At 36.3% G+C, this 16505-nt stretch overlaps 1 protein-coding gene across 1 annotated transcript in view; it reads left to right on the top strand.

The window, feature by feature from the left end:
* Positions 1-4299: 4299 nt before the first annotated feature.
* NOX3 (NADPH oxidase 3) overlaps positions 4300-16505 on the top strand; it is a gene marked incomplete at both ends in the record, with an annotated part of 39698 nt that continues 27492 nt past the window's right edge. The window contains 5 exons of the mRNA XM_084284049.1: positions 4300-4344; positions 5016-5111; positions 5327-5437; positions 7234-7318; positions 16146-16291. Coding sequence (XP_084140175.1) covers positions 4300-4344; positions 5016-5111; positions 5327-5437; positions 7234-7318; positions 16146-16291 — 483 coding nt within the window. The remainder of the gene's footprint in view (positions 4345-5015; positions 5112-5326; positions 5438-7233; positions 7319-16145; positions 16292-16505) is intronic.

Below are 16505 nucleotides of genomic sequence, written 5' to 3'. Positions count from 1 at the left end.
CTTGGGGCCCTGCTCCAGGCAATTGGTCATAAGCAGAGTAGAGAGATAACCACAAGTACAAAATCTACTCTATCATTGTTAATTCTGGCAGTTGTATAACAAGTGTTTTGATAATTGCATTTATTTTCTTTTCAATCCTACTTTTTGGGCCAAGATTTTTAATAAAACTCGTGCTTTTTATTAAAAATTAAACATATTGTTACTGAAAAAAGCTGCAAATGAGGGGCCATATGCTCTTGAAGTCTCCTTACTCATCACTGTCTCCCCAAAATCCACACTATCTTTTTTAATTTCATAAATTTTAGAAGAATCTGATGATTTTTGAATCTTCAACACTGCTGAGTCTAATATTATTTAGGCTTTTAGAGCTTTAGGGATTTTTTGAATGCACTCAAACTCCAAAACAGTTTCCTCATCTGTAATGGAAGTTCATTTAAAAAAAAAATAAATCCATTAACATTAATGAGACACTTAAAAAAACTATAAGAAAATCTCTAAAAATGATGTAGCTGTTTTTCTCTTACTAGTCACTCAGTCACTGTTTATAGATATTCAATAAGTTCCTTTTACAAAGCTGGAGTTAGAGCACGGAAGAATAACCAAAGCTGAACCTTGGCCTCTGTTCCTTCAGAATTGTCTCTAAAAGAAAAGCAAGCAAGCAAACAAACAAGCAAAACTATTTTAAAAGGAGAAATTTGCACTGTAGTTTCAAGAGCTTCCATCTCTCCACAAAAGTTGAATGGTTTATCAATTGTATTGTTCAGCTCCTTCACCATTCAGTGAAGACAAATATCCCTCTCACTTCCTAGACATTATAAGAAAATATTTTATAACCATAATGTAATGATTAGAGAACCCAAATCCTCATTTGGTATACTCTAATACAAAGTGAGTCTAATACACTCTGATACAACCAGCATGCAAATGATTGTTAGAAGGTCTGCAAAATTAGAGCACCCTGATCCTCTGGGTCACTTGTTTACCTGTTTATATTTATCCACCTCTTTATGTAGCATAGTGATGTTTATTGAATTCCTTGAGGTTACTAACAGACATAAAGACAAGAACACAAAGAAAACTATGAAAGGTCTACGGCAGAGTTCAGAGTCAACTGAAATTATTTTGCCTTTGAGAAACAAGGCATGCATATCTAATAGTAAAATTAGGACAGCCTAGCAAAATGAAATACATATAGGTATATGCATACAGTCTCATGATAATAATTAATTTGTCTTGTAAAGGGCAAGCACTGTTGAAAGTACTTTAAAAAAATTACTAACAACCTCAGACAGAGATTGCTGTCAAACAGAACTAACTGCAATACAGATCTGTAGCAGTAATTGATATAAACATTGACATTAATGTCGAGATAGTTAAATGGAAGAATTCAGCACCTCATAAACCTCTTTCCATGCAAAAACTGACCTTTCAAAGCTAATGACAGAGTTGCTTGTCTTTTCCATGGGAAGTTAGCATGCCCATCACTGCTTTTTCCCCAGTCTGCCACAACAAACCTGTTTTCATCCTTATTCTATATACTTTTTAGGACAGTTTTATCTCATGATAATGATAAAACAATATAGAAATGAAACACAGCTAGTTCTTTAATCAATAAAATATCCTTTCTTGAGTCTTGTCTGAACAGTTTGTGCTAGAAATTGGCTAAGATAACCACAAATCAGTATAATAAAATGATGATGACCAGTTCCTTTGTAGAAAATGAAGCAATAAAGTGTTTTTGTTTTAGCATTATGTTTTTATTGATAGATACCATACTGAAGACCACACACGTTATCGTTATATATGAGAAAAAACATAGCTGTTTCAACAGACAAAAAATAAAGTGCAATTGATTCATCGGCTCCTTTAAGAGCACTGGCATCTGGACCACATGCACTTCAAAGTCTAATGCTGTACTGAGATGTGCTGCTTTGAAGTACAGCTGCTGATCCAGACAAATTTTGGAGCCTAAACCAGCATATGAATCTGCTGTACTCAGAAAAAAAATCTATTTCAGATGCCAGTTTTGACTCATTTTAGAAAATTGCTGTCTGGATCGGCTGAACTTCAAAGCAGTACATAGCAGTGCAGCATTTCCCTTTGAAGTGTAGCTAATCCAGATAGCTTTTTTTTTTTTTTTTCTTTTTTTTTTTTCCCTCCCCTTTTTTTAAAGTAGTTAAAATTGGCATCTGACCTTACCAGTATTTCTCCTCACTCTCTACACATTTTTCTTCCATTCTCCCTTATTTCCTTTTCTTCTGACCTCTGAGAAATACAGCAATACTTGTTATCTTGTTAGCTTCTGCATTATCAAAGCTACTATAAAGAGGGTGGTTTGGGGAATAGCCTCTATCAAGTCACATAATAGGCAATGGCCAAATAATGCACATGGCTTGTCACAAAAATTTATTGATAAAGAATTCATAATTATGCTATCTAGAAAAAATAAAGCTGAAAATAAATTTATTGTAAATGCTTGTATTCAAAATATTCATAATCATGTTTCCACGGTTCTGGTAACTCATATTTGTCATTAGTACTAGTTTAAAAAGTAGATGAGCTTAGTAGCAACTGAATTGAAAATAATAAAAATAAAAATAATGATTTTAAACTATATTGTCACCAAAAGGTCTTTGGGGTCAAGTCAGGAAGGCCTCAAGGAAATGGTTTTACTGGGTAAGGAAGGAGATCACAGGCAGAGTTTGCATAGCTTCGGGGAAGGGGTCCAAGGGCAAATGCAGATCACTCATCAGGACAGGACAGAAAAGGAGCTAAGACCAGGTCAGGGCCTTCCTGCAGAGGCTGTTGACCACATTTGAAAGCAGCCTGGGGGAGAAACCTCAGCTTCCTTCCCCCAGTAAGATCAGCTGCTGTCAGTTCCACAGTATAAGCAGAGCCAAGGGGAAGGGATTCCCCTCCGGAGAAGGGCAGAAAAGGCACTAAATTATTATTCTTTCTTAGCAAAGGAAAATCAGAAAATATGTTCTTCACAATGAATCAAATTATGGTGCTGGCCATTCAAATAACCACCTACTAAAAAGTCCTGGACAGACTAACCTTATTCTCTGATAAACTGACCTGTCAAAAGGTTTTGATCTTCCTGATAGATACTGAGATCTCCTCACCCATTTTTGCAGGTGGCTCATTAAATCCTTGCTGGAACAAACCTCTGAGGAGAAGAAAATAGCTGAACATCCTCAGTACAAACTTGGCGGAACAGAAACATCTGGTTTTGTAAATAAAAACAAATCCTGGAAAAACGAGTAAACTCTAGCCCTGGACAGTATTTGTGTATTGCATTTGGAAGAGGCTTGTATTTCCTGAGTACCTTAAGTGCTGCCAAAGCCACATCAGCAGAGAAATTGTGGGAGCAGGGTCAGGAGCACATGAAGAGCCACCTGCCAGGCTGCTTTAGCCACACATGTGAGAAAGGGACACAGCTTTCCTAATCCCTTTGTACTCAGACCTCTGAAGTAGGCATCCTCCCCTTACCTCATAGATAACGGATGAAGGCAGCTGAAGTTTGTGAGGCTTGACAGGGAAGCCTGGGAGGAAATTACTTTTTGCTTCTCTCCTCCTAGAAGAGAGGGAAGGAAGCAGAATTTGTGTCCTTACACCAAAGAGTAATAGGAGAAAGTAACTGCGTATTTTTCATTGCAGTCAACTGAATGAAAAACTATCATGCATTTTAACATTACCATAGTCACAAGAAATCCAGATGAATGTTACAGGGGCACCCTTTATTCTGACAATTCCTGACTCCTGACTGGGTGGCTTTGCCATCTCCAAGTTTGTTTTGTTGTGTGGTGTTTTTTTTTTTTTTGGTTGGTTGGTTGGGGTTTTTTAGCAGTTCTGAGTACAGTAATGCACAAATACGGAATACTCTCATTTGCTACTAAATTAGAAGACAAATCATGAAGAACTGTGATATTCTGCTCAAATTGAAAACAAACAAAAAAAAAAGTGAAAGGAAAGAAAAAGCGAACAAGACAATATCAGTACAAGAGGACAATTTAGTGACAGCATCTCTCATTTGCTGAGAAATAACTTTGAGGAGAAGGACTGGACAATGACCAGCATTTTATTTACACAGGTCACAAGACACGTCATTTGGGTGATCTGCTCTTGTCGCGGAGTCCTTAATTAGAAAATTCCTAGAGAGCTCCTGCTCCCAGTAGGTGCTTATTAAAACCTAAAGACAAGAGGAGTTAGTCGAAAAGCCTGAGGAATGGATGGAGAACTCAGGTTACACTACAAGGCAAGAGTCAGCTGCTCATAGCATAGGAAGAGGCACTCAGGATGGCATGTTGGATTTTGAATGAAAAACTCTCGGTCCTGTTATTAGTGAGTATTTTTAGTACTAAAAAGAAAAGAAAAAAATAATTGGATATATATAAATATTTTAAGCTTGTTTAAAAGACATTTTATGGTTTGCTTACAGTAATACTCCCAAGCTAAATGTAAAACTTGCTATAAAATATTCAGCAGCCTTTTTATAACTAGTCTTAAAAACAATTTAAAGTCTTACTGTTTTATTTTTAATTATTTCTAAGTCCATATACATTACTCCTCAGATAAAGGCAACTGGGGTTTGGAATTGTGATTCAATTATATTCTGTATCATTTTCAGAGGTTTTGGTGAATGCATGGGGGGCAGAGAAAGGAATTTCCTTAGCTCCTAACTCCCTCCATTTCTGGAATTCTTTAATTTTAGCTTTTATTGCCTTTTTAGAGACCAGACTAAGCTCTGTGTTTAAGATCAAGTTTACCACCACACAGTAAATGTCATCTATATCCTCTGTTGGGGATGTGGGGATAAGGCTATAATCCTGCATTTGCTAAGATAACCTCATTCCAGCAGGCATTTGTGATTTCTATCATCTGTGATCAAGAGCTGCATTGCACACTGATTTTGAAGTATCTCTCAAATACTTTTCAAACTATAACCATAACCAGTTTTATATGCATTAAAAATACTCTAAATGTCACTAATCTGCAGCCTGTCTGCTTTGTAGTTGGTGTGGCTGGGATTGAATTTATATTTGTTTATTGATACCTTCTATTGGTATGAAGACGAAGATGCTTACATTTATACACGGATTATGCTGGGAGTAAGTACAAATTTGATTGTTAAAGTGCTCCACAAGAAGAATGTATGCATAGTCTGATTTTATTCACAGTTTTCATGATAGTATTTTTTTGATGCTTCAACGGTAATTTTCACATATAAAAGTATTATGTTACTGTAGTATTTCCTTTTCTTTTTTTTTTTTTTCTTACTGTACCAAACTTGTAATCTAATTTCTTTATAATGTTATATATACAGTCAACACTGGCTTGGGCAAGAGCTTCTGCAACGTGCCTTAATTTTAACTGCATGCTAATCCTGTTACCAGTCAGCAGAAATCTTATTTCATTCTTAAGAGGAGCAAACATTGTAAGTACCATTTCTCATATAGACATATTATCCTGCCCCTTTTACTTCTGTAGTTCAGCAATATTGTCCATATCAAACAATTTCCAAGGAACTTTAATTTTTGATAGACAAGTTTGTACATTGTTGCCTAGCTATTACCATTTAAATTGTCAGTATTCATGACCGAGGAGAAACAAATGGCTTATTTAACACAGCACTGAATGCAACGCTGATTTTGGCAGCCACTGCATAGTATGGTGTCATGAAGTGAAAAGTGAGGAGCTACAAAAAAGGGACATAAGAATGCAACTCGGACAAATGGAGACAATATGTATCCATCATGAGTATCCTGTGTAACTGCAAAGTGAAAATCAGTAAGAGGAAATGTACAGATAAATGTGTCACAAGGATAATAACGAACATGTTTAAACCCTTTTGACTGATTGGCCACCATTCAGGTCTTCCCTTCTTGTAAACATGAGTATTTGTAATTGAGTTGTCATCTGCTTACAGACATTTACATTAACCTCAGCATTACACATAGGAAGTACTTATGGCTTTATCTCTACTAGCTATAGCTTCAGCTTGCAGTGAACTATTACAGTCACAGCAATTCCAATACCACAAGTTTAGATAAAAAATCACTGATCACTTCCTGACTCAAAGAACAATTGGAATTTAGAAATCATAGCATTAATTTATTCTACTGTGTTTTTTACTATTTTCATTTTTTTTATTTGTTTGTTTGTTTGTTTGTTTTCTTCAGAGCACTGTTACATTTCAAATGGTCTTTAGGGGTTGGGAATTCATACTGTTTTATAATTTTTTGAGTGTAAGAGCTGAGAATTTAAGAAAAAAAATCTTCCTGGACTCCAGTTTGTGAATTATAAAATATTTCCATGCCCACTTAAATGCTGTTTAAGAACTTGGAGAACTGGAACTCCTCGCACAGATGATTAAAATTTTGATTTTCTGAACAATATTCTGCCTTTGGTAGGAAGCAACTTGACTGGCTCCAGCAGAGTCAGCTCAGGGCTTGATCCAATGACCTTCCAAAAGTCATTGCCATCCCACGTGCTCCAAATTTTTGGATGATTTGTTAGTTGGGAAGCAACGTGGATCAGGATCATACATATCAGGATCTTTGGCATGGAAATTTTCCAGGCCAAATGAGCAATCCAGACAGCCAGCACACACCTCAGAAGTTGAGTTAGGCCCGCCAGTGCTGTCTAGGCTCCAGCAGAGCATGTTAGCTTTGGCTCACTGCAGCCCACCCTGGCCCCAGGTGGGTTCTGCACAGAGCCACCCAGCTATCCACCAGCATGCCAACATCCAGCACATCCTATAGTGGAAAGTGTGCTCAGTAATGCACAAGCATGCAAACACCCAAGGTCTAGACAGGCTCACCATCCTAGGGTCTGCATTTCCTGAAAGCAGCAAGAATGCTTTCATTGTAAGTTCTGAGCTTGCGAGCAGTGGTGGCCCAGCCTAGTTATGCACACAGATAGGTCTTGTGTTTTTATGCCAGCAAATGAGTTGTCAACCTAAATAAAACACATAAATGTCACAGAGAAAAGCAGCAGAGTTTTGCCCAACCTGATTTTGAGCCCCTCATAGACTGAATAGTTTTAAGAAAACATGGAGTGTTACTAAGCTGAAAACACACACTTAAACCCCAAAGTTTGAATCAGAACTTCCACCAAATTCCTTCAACATTAGATTTTAAAATGTACTGAACTCCTCTGTTCTCCTCTCCAGAATGTGAGTTGAAAGTAGTAATAGGAATGGTATAAAACAACTTTTGCTTTTTCACTAAGTGCTGTGGAGGAGCACTGAGGAGACAGCTTGACAAAAACATCATATTTCACAAGATGGTTGCCTATGGAATATCTGTAAATGCAAGTAAGCTTTCTTTATTTTACTTTGTTGTTCTTCTTTGCCTTTGAACTGTTTTGAATTTCACAGTGATTCTGTAGTCCCCATCTGCTCTGATGTGTGCTATTTTAGTGCAATCATTCGGTGACTGCAAATTTAAACAGGTGCTGGAGTCCCATCTGATTAATGATTTGTAACCTTTTTTCTCTTTTTCTTTTCTTTTCTTTTCTTTTCTTTTCTTTTCTTTTCTTTTCTTTTCTTTTCTTTTCTTTTCTTTTCTTTTCTTTTCTTTTCTTTTCTTTTCTTTTCTTTTCTTCTCTTCTCTTCTCTTCTCTTCTCTTCTCTTCTCTTCTCTTCTCTTCTCTTTTTCTTTTTCTTTTTCTTTTTTCTTTATTTCCCATGAGAAAAGTTTGATTACAAATAAACTTTCAATTTGGATAGTAACTACTAGTTGCCTTTTAGCTAATGCGACCAGCTTGTGTGTGCTTAATATTTGGTGTAAGTAACTTACACTAAATCCCCACGAACAAATGTTTGGGTAGATGAAATAGCATTATAGTCTGAATTCCTAAGGAAATGGTGTTTAAAAGTCACATTGTTCATCTGTCCACTGCTGCATCCTCTTCTTCTATAACTTTCCATTCAGGTAATACATTTTGTCTGACTTTGAGGCAAGCAACTGTCTCAAAAATATTACATTCCTAAATATTTTTTAAAAATAGGTTACGGGTAAAGGGAACTCATTGCCCCTATGAAGGAAAACCTGTATTTTGAGATCCAAAGTTTTCTGTCCTGCTTGTTCTTGTGACTATTCATCTACAGGTGTTCATTCACCTGGCTGGGAAGAAGACACAGTACTCTCCTGTTCCCTAAATGGTTAAAATACCTGCACAGGACTGAAGTTTGGAGGAATTTAGACTGTATATGGGGAACAGGTGATAACATGGGAAAGAGCAATATGCAGAGAAGAAAGAACAAATGGCAACATAAGAAGGACATAAGCACATAGAGATGGAGAGGTATTTAGGTCAGACAGCATTGTTGTCTTAGAAAAAGTGAAGAAGACACGGGAGTTAATCAGGATTATTTACAATCATAATACATTGGAGGGTAAAAGTTCTACCCCCAGTCTGTCAGGTGGATCTTGGTCCCAATATTCTTTTCATTCTGTATTTAGGAGTTTCTTTCCTTTGCATATATGGACAGTCAATATCCCCATGTAGAGAGAAAAGAGTCTGGCATCAGGATTGTTATCAGGAACCAACAGCTAAAATTTGGCCTTTGTATGTAGCATTAAAGAATTCAGAGGGGAAGGTTGGAGGATGAAAATGTGCATCCTATAGTACATTATGATGATTTACTTATCTGTCATGTCCATTCATCTATCAGAATTCAGTTTCAGCATATAGCAGATTCCTACAGAATGCAACATTGCTTCTCTAATTAACAAATCAACCCAGGAATGTAAATTAACCAGCTCCTACTTGGTGTATAATTTGTCATGCTCCAAAAAGAAAGCAAAACTGCACAGTCAAAGCCTTTATGTTTTGTGTGTGTGTGTGTTTGTTTGTTTGTTTGTTTTGTTTTTTACTTTGTTTTTTATATTCATATAAAAATGTTTGTTAGTGCACTATGATGGACAGTTTTGGAAGTGTAAGTCTATCATAAAGGTGATTACATTATAGCCTCAGTATTTCCAAGAAAAAAACAATCAAGCAAACAAACAAAAACAACAACAACAAAACAGAGTTCATATAAAATATCAGAAAACACCACTATTTAATTTAGTTACTCTCTAGAGAGAAATTGAATGTTAGTAGTTTTTGGTTGTTTTGTTTGTTTGTTTGCTTGCTTGCTTGTGTTATTTTTTTCCAAAATATAAAATGGACAAACAGTTGATGAGATAATTGAGGAAGAAAACCAAATACAGGGAAATTTGATGAAAAAACAAGACAACTCATGAACTCATGCTTCTCTAATGGATACGTTGAAAACAAGTATCTTACCTGGGAAAACACTACATCATGACACCAAGACAGCCTTGGTTAAAGAATGACCAGAAGCTCAGTTGTCCAAAATAAATTTCAAATCTATTAAAAATAATGATAATAATAATAAATCAATCTACAACACATATTGTGAAAGAAAACCAGCATTTCTTCTTTCAGAGAAAAGAGGTACCCACAAGTATATGGAGTCCCTTTTAAAAAAGTGTAACAATATTAAATTGATGTATAAGTAGATGCCATTTTTTTCTCAACAGACACATTATTTATCCAGGTACTACCAATATTGCCTTTTGTTATACAGAAGCATAGTCAACTCCTATTAGACTATTGCAATTTAGTAATTCTTAGTTAAGTGAGTGTTCTACCCTGTATGATCAATAGCTTAAATGTGGCAGCAAGTTAAACCAATTTGCAGATCAGATCAGTAAGCTTATCCTCACAATATAAAATTGTAGACTTCTTTATTGTTAAAGTAACATGCATTCATCTCAGCTTGCCAGGTGGTGTTATTCCAGCATATTTATTCAATAGTGTGCTAAAAATAGTCAGCATGACGTTAGTATTGTCTGGCTTCTAGCAGTCAGCCAGCTCAGCTGAGGTGTGCGTGGCCTTGGAAAAAGTACATCTGTATCTTTAATTTTTCATCAACTCTAATACAAAGTCAAGATCGGGCTTTAATTGGTCAGGTCATAAAGGGATATAATTAGAGACTAGTGGAAGAGGAAAGTTGGAGGGAAGAGAGGGTAAACAATGCTATCTATAATCAAGGGCATCGTTGAAAATTCAGTAAAGGGAATTCTGCTTAGTTTGGCTTCCTGCATCCTGCATGCCTGTCTATGATAAGAGCTGTCTGGGAGTTATTCACCCACTAATAAATCTTCCTTATGGACCTGTAATTCTGCTAGAATAAAATCATTGTTTCATGCACTCAGTCTGATGAGTGCAAATCATTCTATACTTTCTAATTCAAAAAGGGATTTTGCGGTTGAGAGACAATAAACTGAACCTAAAGATATCTACAATAGATAGTAAATAACATTTTGTACAACTCCTTTTTCTCACTGTTTTGTCACTGTCATAAGAACGTATACTTATACATTTTATGAAGCCAGCACTGTTGGGGGAACTTTTTTTTTTACTTTGGCATACAGTGCATGTTTTGAAGAACAATCCATTCCTTGTATGGTTTTGATGCTTGCAGAAAGGTTATACAGATATATTGTTGCAACTGTGTTTGAATTATGAAACGAATAATGCTTAAGCAATTAAGGGAAAGTAGGGGAAGGACAGAAGGTTTCTTTGTAGTTTGTCTTTTTCAAATGGTGGTTCCTGTTCCTTAGAAATTCCCATAGTACATTTTTCTTTAAAAATCTGCTAAATGCAGACAGAAATACAGTGGTATCAGATGTGTTTGTCTTCTGACAAGATCTTAGCTATCTACAATTAAAAAATAAAAATAAATGGGAAACCTTTCAATTTTTAACCATTGTTTGATAGCGATTCCTATGTGGAGGTCTCTGGTGATCTGAGTAATATTTTTTTGTGTAAACTAGGAAATTTTCAGGAAAATAGACTCTTATCTTCAAAGGAAGTGTAGCTGATATCTCAGTATTGTGCTTCCAGAAATTGCAGAAAATCAAATTTCCATTGTGTTTTTTGTTGTTGTTGTTGTTGTTTTTGTTTGTTTGTTTATTTGTTTTCAGTCAGATTGTTTAGCTCTAGACCTAGTGCAAATACTAGGAAGAAAAATATATTAAAGATTATAAGCTTCCATCTAAGATAAAAACAAGTCCAAGTCAAGCTCTCATTTGATGTTTACAACCATTAAAAGATAAAAATCTAATGCAAGCTCATGTGTGGTCACTCATGTACTTTTAACATAATCAATACTTTTTTGATCCACAAAGACAGCACAAAGCTGAATTAAATGTTGTCTGTAACCAGAAATGGCATAAGGCACTGAGTTTCAGAAGACTACAGTTTTGGTCAGGGGCAGAATTGCCTGTGCTTGTCTTAGGTTCCTGCAGAGCTGGTCTCTTCACTGTGGTCATAAAGGCCAGGATCTGACCCTTTGACCATGATGGGCTGGTTAACCAAAACATTTAACTGCTAGCAGCAAGCTTCATTTTGATTACTACCCTGTACAGGCATGCAGAAAATGACAGAGAGAAATGTTGTCCTCAGATAAACACATGCAATTTCTGTTTGGTTCAATGAAAGTTGTGCATGCTTCACTGAAGGCACAATTGGCTGAATAAGACTAGCTAAATTGACCAGACTTTCAAGATAATTTAATTACTTCTCTTTGTATTTAAGAATATGTACAGTAAACACCATGCTCTAATTGCAACACTTTCCCTCCCCCACTCTTTCCAATAAAACCTTTTATTTGATCTCAGAGGTGGACTGCATAGAACATCTCAGGGTCAAATACAAATTAATGCATGTTAAGTGCTTCAGAGGTTCCAGATGTTAAAAACAACAGTTGATATCCTTCAGTCTTCATGCACTGATTAAAAAAAAAAACAAAAAAAAAAAAACACTTTGTTTAAATGATTACATGATTTTTCTGTACTTTATAATTAGTCATGCAGAATGTGGAAAACATTGAACTGAAAATCCTAAGATGTAGTACCTGACACTTTGCTCTCATGATTAGCTTATCTAAGCAGTGCAGGAAAAAAGAAATGCACACACACACACAAAGACAAAAAAAAATGCTGTAAACTCAGATTTCAGAAATTTGCATATTAGTTTTGGAATTACTTGGTAATTTCTATATACTGCAGATGCAAAGGACCTTCAGAAAGTATACTTTTGGGAAGTAAACTATTTTAGTTAATGGCAATGTATTCAGTGCCAGATTTTTTAGTCTGTTACAATTATTGTATACTAAATGAACCACATTGAAAATGGAATTAGATCTTTGCATTACTCTTACCATTCAGCTATAATTCACTTTTAGACTGAATCATTTTTTCCTAGCAGTACAAAAAAACAACACCAGAAATATTAATCTAATGACACTCAAGGCAAAATTTAAGATGATGTGTGATTGAAGTAAACCAATATATTCAGTACATTAGCTTGAATATCAATATTTTTCATTATATCATTATATTCTATACATCAATAGCTTCTACAGAATACATGTAGGTTGCAGACAAGGCTTATCCTTTTCATTCCATAAGTCTTCCACACTTGCAATACCCTCTACCTGACAGATGAAAGTTTGAGAGAATATTCCTCAGAAGGGAAATGGGGTAAGTCCCTAAGAAGAGTTTAGGATGATGTTTTCATTGACAGTAAAGCAGTAAAGCAGAACAATATGCAGCTGGGAAAAAGAAAAAAAATAATAATAATAATAAAGTAAAACCGTGTCTTTTAATAGCCTACAGAAAAATTGTGCTAGGTTAACGAGCAGATAACAGATTTCTTCTTCCAGGGATAAGTCGCAACATGATTGACTTTCTATATATCTTAGGTAGAGACCTTCTTGGGAAGTGATATCTATTCAGCCCACAGGATTTTATTTATTTATTTGTTTGTTTGTTTGTTTGTTTTGCGCAGGATTACAAATACTTTGTTAAGAAGCATGGACCTCTATTGTTCAGGAAGAAAGTACCACTTCATCTCACTTTAGGCACTCAACATGTAGTAGGTAACACAGAGTTTTCTGTTTCTGCTGATGTGACTAGACATCACTGCAGTTTGAGGAAAGTGCACAATTTGGCAGCTTTTTAAACAACAGAAATGTGTTCATTTTGCATGAAGACTTCACAATGTGCAATATCCATTCTTCATAGATTTAGATATTTTGAAGGCAAAAGAAAATATATCATGTTATGAACACAGATTCAAACCTCCAAATCTAGTCAATGTTTCTATTCTTAAGTGAACAAGTCCAAAACCTGCAGTTTAGTTGCTGCAGGGAGCCCTTGGAAAGACAATGTTTTGGATCATAACTGTGTGAAATTCATGTTGTCTCAAGGCTGTGGTGACTATTTACACTATGCCAGAGTTATAAAGCCCATCCCGCAGGGATAGGGAACAAGAAGTACAAGTACCATTACTGATTCCTCCACTAATCACTTGCAGATGCCAAGATAAAACTCCTCAATGGAAGTCCACTCAGAGATTCACTGTCATGGCTTCCCAACCTTGGATTTTTTTTTTCTACTCCTTACCATGGTCAGGTACAGGACTACAAGCAGCATACAGCTCCACAACTTCAATCCCACCTTCCAAGTGAGCTTTTTCAGATGTCAGAGAAATCAGGTCTGCATCAAGCAATGAGTTGGTTCCCTTCCAGCTGGATCTGATAACATCCTTACCAGGCCAAAACATCTGTTCAGAAAGGAGCTCCACATAGGAACAATTCCTTCCTCCCCACTCTGCATTTAAAAATGCTGTTACGCTTAAATACATAAACAATGTTTATATACTGCTTATATATCAGTTGTACTCTTGGGAACAGATTGCCACAGCCCCCACACAGCTGCCACCTAAACCCTGCAGCTTGGAGCCTCTCAGGCATTTGGGTTCTGACAGTCTGCGTCCACACGTCTCCCTCCCTGTTTGTGGTCTCATGCAATCTTCCAGCATACCGAGGGCATGGCTGCAGCAAGCACCTCACGCCTGGTGGTGGCCAGGCTGTTTTACATGCAATGCCTAATACCTAATGATGTACACAGGACATGCTGGGTCACCAAGCCCAATATCCTTTAAAGTCACATCACATATTTTATTTTATAAAATGAGCCTAAAAGCTGCTTAGATTGCTTGATCCCATTATCCAGTTTATTGAAAGGTTATTTTAGAGTTTCATTCCTGTGATGGCTTGAGCTTGTCTTCTAATTTCCAGTCTCATTTTATATCTGTGCAGTTTACACCTTTTCGGATTCAGTCTACACACTGCTGAAGCTATTCTAGTTTGTGTGAATTCATTATTCATTGAAACAAAGATTCAGAAAAAAATGGGGGCTTGATGTTGCATTGTGGATGCTCAGGATATTCACTTGGGATGACAATAAATAGGTGATTATTTTTATTAAGGGTTTCTTCAGAAATGGCTCACAAGAGAATAACCAGTGAACCTGGTGACTAGGTGCTTTGGTTTAAGTTCCTACTCTTAGTTACATATAGTAAGGATTTAAAAGTAGGTCTTTCACTTAAACTAACATTCATTTTGTATGACACAACCTTTTGCATGACAACCTGACAGTCAATCAGAGTGTGTTTGGAGCAACCAGTGCTTTAGCAGATCCCATCAGAACAGAGTGTAAATAACCTCTCTCCAGCCTGGACAGATGCTGTTGGGAGGCAGAGTGCAATATTCCACCTTTTTGCACTAGATGCTTCAAGCACTTCCATGGCCAGCATCCTGCCTTAACTTGTATTCCCATGCCTGTAGCACTTTCCACATGTTGTGTAGGAGCTGCATAGGGAGTGAGAGAGCTCATTAAGTGAATAGACATCTAAAAGAATTGCAATACCAAAATCCTTAAGCATTAAACCCTGTTTACAGCTATAATTACACAATGACTAGTGCAGTAAGGTATTACTTTTGTGCAAGGAGTAACGATTAAAAAGGGGGAAAGAACAAAAAAGGGAAAGGGAAAGGGAAAGGGAAAGGGAAAGGGAAAGGGAAAGGGAAAGGGAAAGGGAAAGGGAAAGGGAAAGGGAAAGGGAAAGGGAAAGGGAAAGGGGAAAAGAAAAAAAGGAAAAAGAAAAAAAAAAACTATTTTAAGAGAATATTGTTCAGGGAAACAGATCGTATTTGTTTTGCTGCAAATACTGCTTTTTAGGTAGGTTTTTTTTGATGGTCAGGGACAGTAAAAGGTAAACAGTGAAGGAGGGATGGTGATGGGAAACTAATTATAAAATCTAGAAATAGTGTATCCTAATAGCTCTACTGTAAACACATAATTGTTTTTCATTGTTTTTTTCATCCTTCAGCATTTAATACTTTGACTTAATTACAACTTTCCTGTAATGGATTTGAGAATCTCTCATACTGAAAATTGTGAAACCCTACACCCAGCATGATTATGACTTTATCTATGTTAGCCAATAATAAAATAAAGTATTCTTTTTCCTCTTTTGAAATTATCATCTTCCTACTCAGGAAAGGGATTATGAGAGAGTTCTTACTTCACTCAGACATTTTTCTAAACTGGCCATTTGCTATCCCTTTTGGGAGCAGGCCAGAAGTAGAGGTGATATATTAATCAGAGTTAATCCTGTGATTCAGACCTCTTCCTTAAAATCATAGTTCCTGTGTGTTTCCCAGGCTCTACCAGCATAATGTGATACTATATCTGCTTGGCTTGTTGATAAGGGTAGATTTTGAATGCGTCTCTTAAATCCTCTTATTTCAAGCTGCAACATAGTCTGTGCCTAAAATGGACAAGGTAGAGTCTTGTGAACCAAAGTTAGACCTTGACACTTCTTAGTCTATAAATTTAAAAAAATTTAAAGTCTATAAATTTTAAGTATATAAATTAAAAAAAAAAAAAAGTATTTTAATTAGTTTGTTTCATACTTTTTAAAAAGAGAGGCAACTGCCTTTATCTCATCTCTCAAGAGGTTCATCTTCAATGACACCAAAGCCTGCAGGGCACTTGACTGTAAACATGGGAGATGACCATGGAACTTCTCTCCAGTTTGAAGCAGTTGCAACTTATGAAACATATATAAGATCAAATTTTCAGTTTATTCTACGCAATGGTCTCGATCCGTGCACAGGCTTTTCAAATAGCCTGGAGTGTGCTTAATGAAGCTCCTTCTGGTGCAGCGGACACACACAAGCGTGTCTAATTTTGCCCCATTCTTCCCTAATGTAGCCATCCATATTGTTGCCCACTTGATCAACATTGAGCGGTATCATAACAGCCAGTCAGAAGAAGCAGGGGAGTTACAGAAAAAACTTTCTGGCCTTGGCAAAAGCCCAAATGAAAGCTACTTGAACCCAATAAGAACCTATGAAATGGTAAGCTGCCACTTTTTTGTTTTCCTCGTGAAAAAAATTTCCTCTGTGGATTCTATTGTCGGGAAAACTATATTTCAAAGCCTTTTAACCAGAGCGAGAAGGTGCTGCCAGAGGTTAACCTCAATTTCAGCTGAAAACACTTACTCAGAGCTGCAATTTTCAGGTTACTAAGCTCAAAGAAATGTCTATAGTATTTTAATTAGTTTGTCAGGAG

The sequence above is a fragment of the Netta rufina genome (genome assembly GCF_964035555.1).
Source record: "Netta rufina genome assembly, chromosome: 3".
Taxonomy (NCBI): Eukaryota; Metazoa; Chordata; class Aves; order Anseriformes; family Anatidae; genus Netta; species Netta rufina.
The sequence above is the reverse complement of the archived record's forward strand: the minus strand, read 5'-3'. Positions and strand labels throughout refer to the sequence as shown.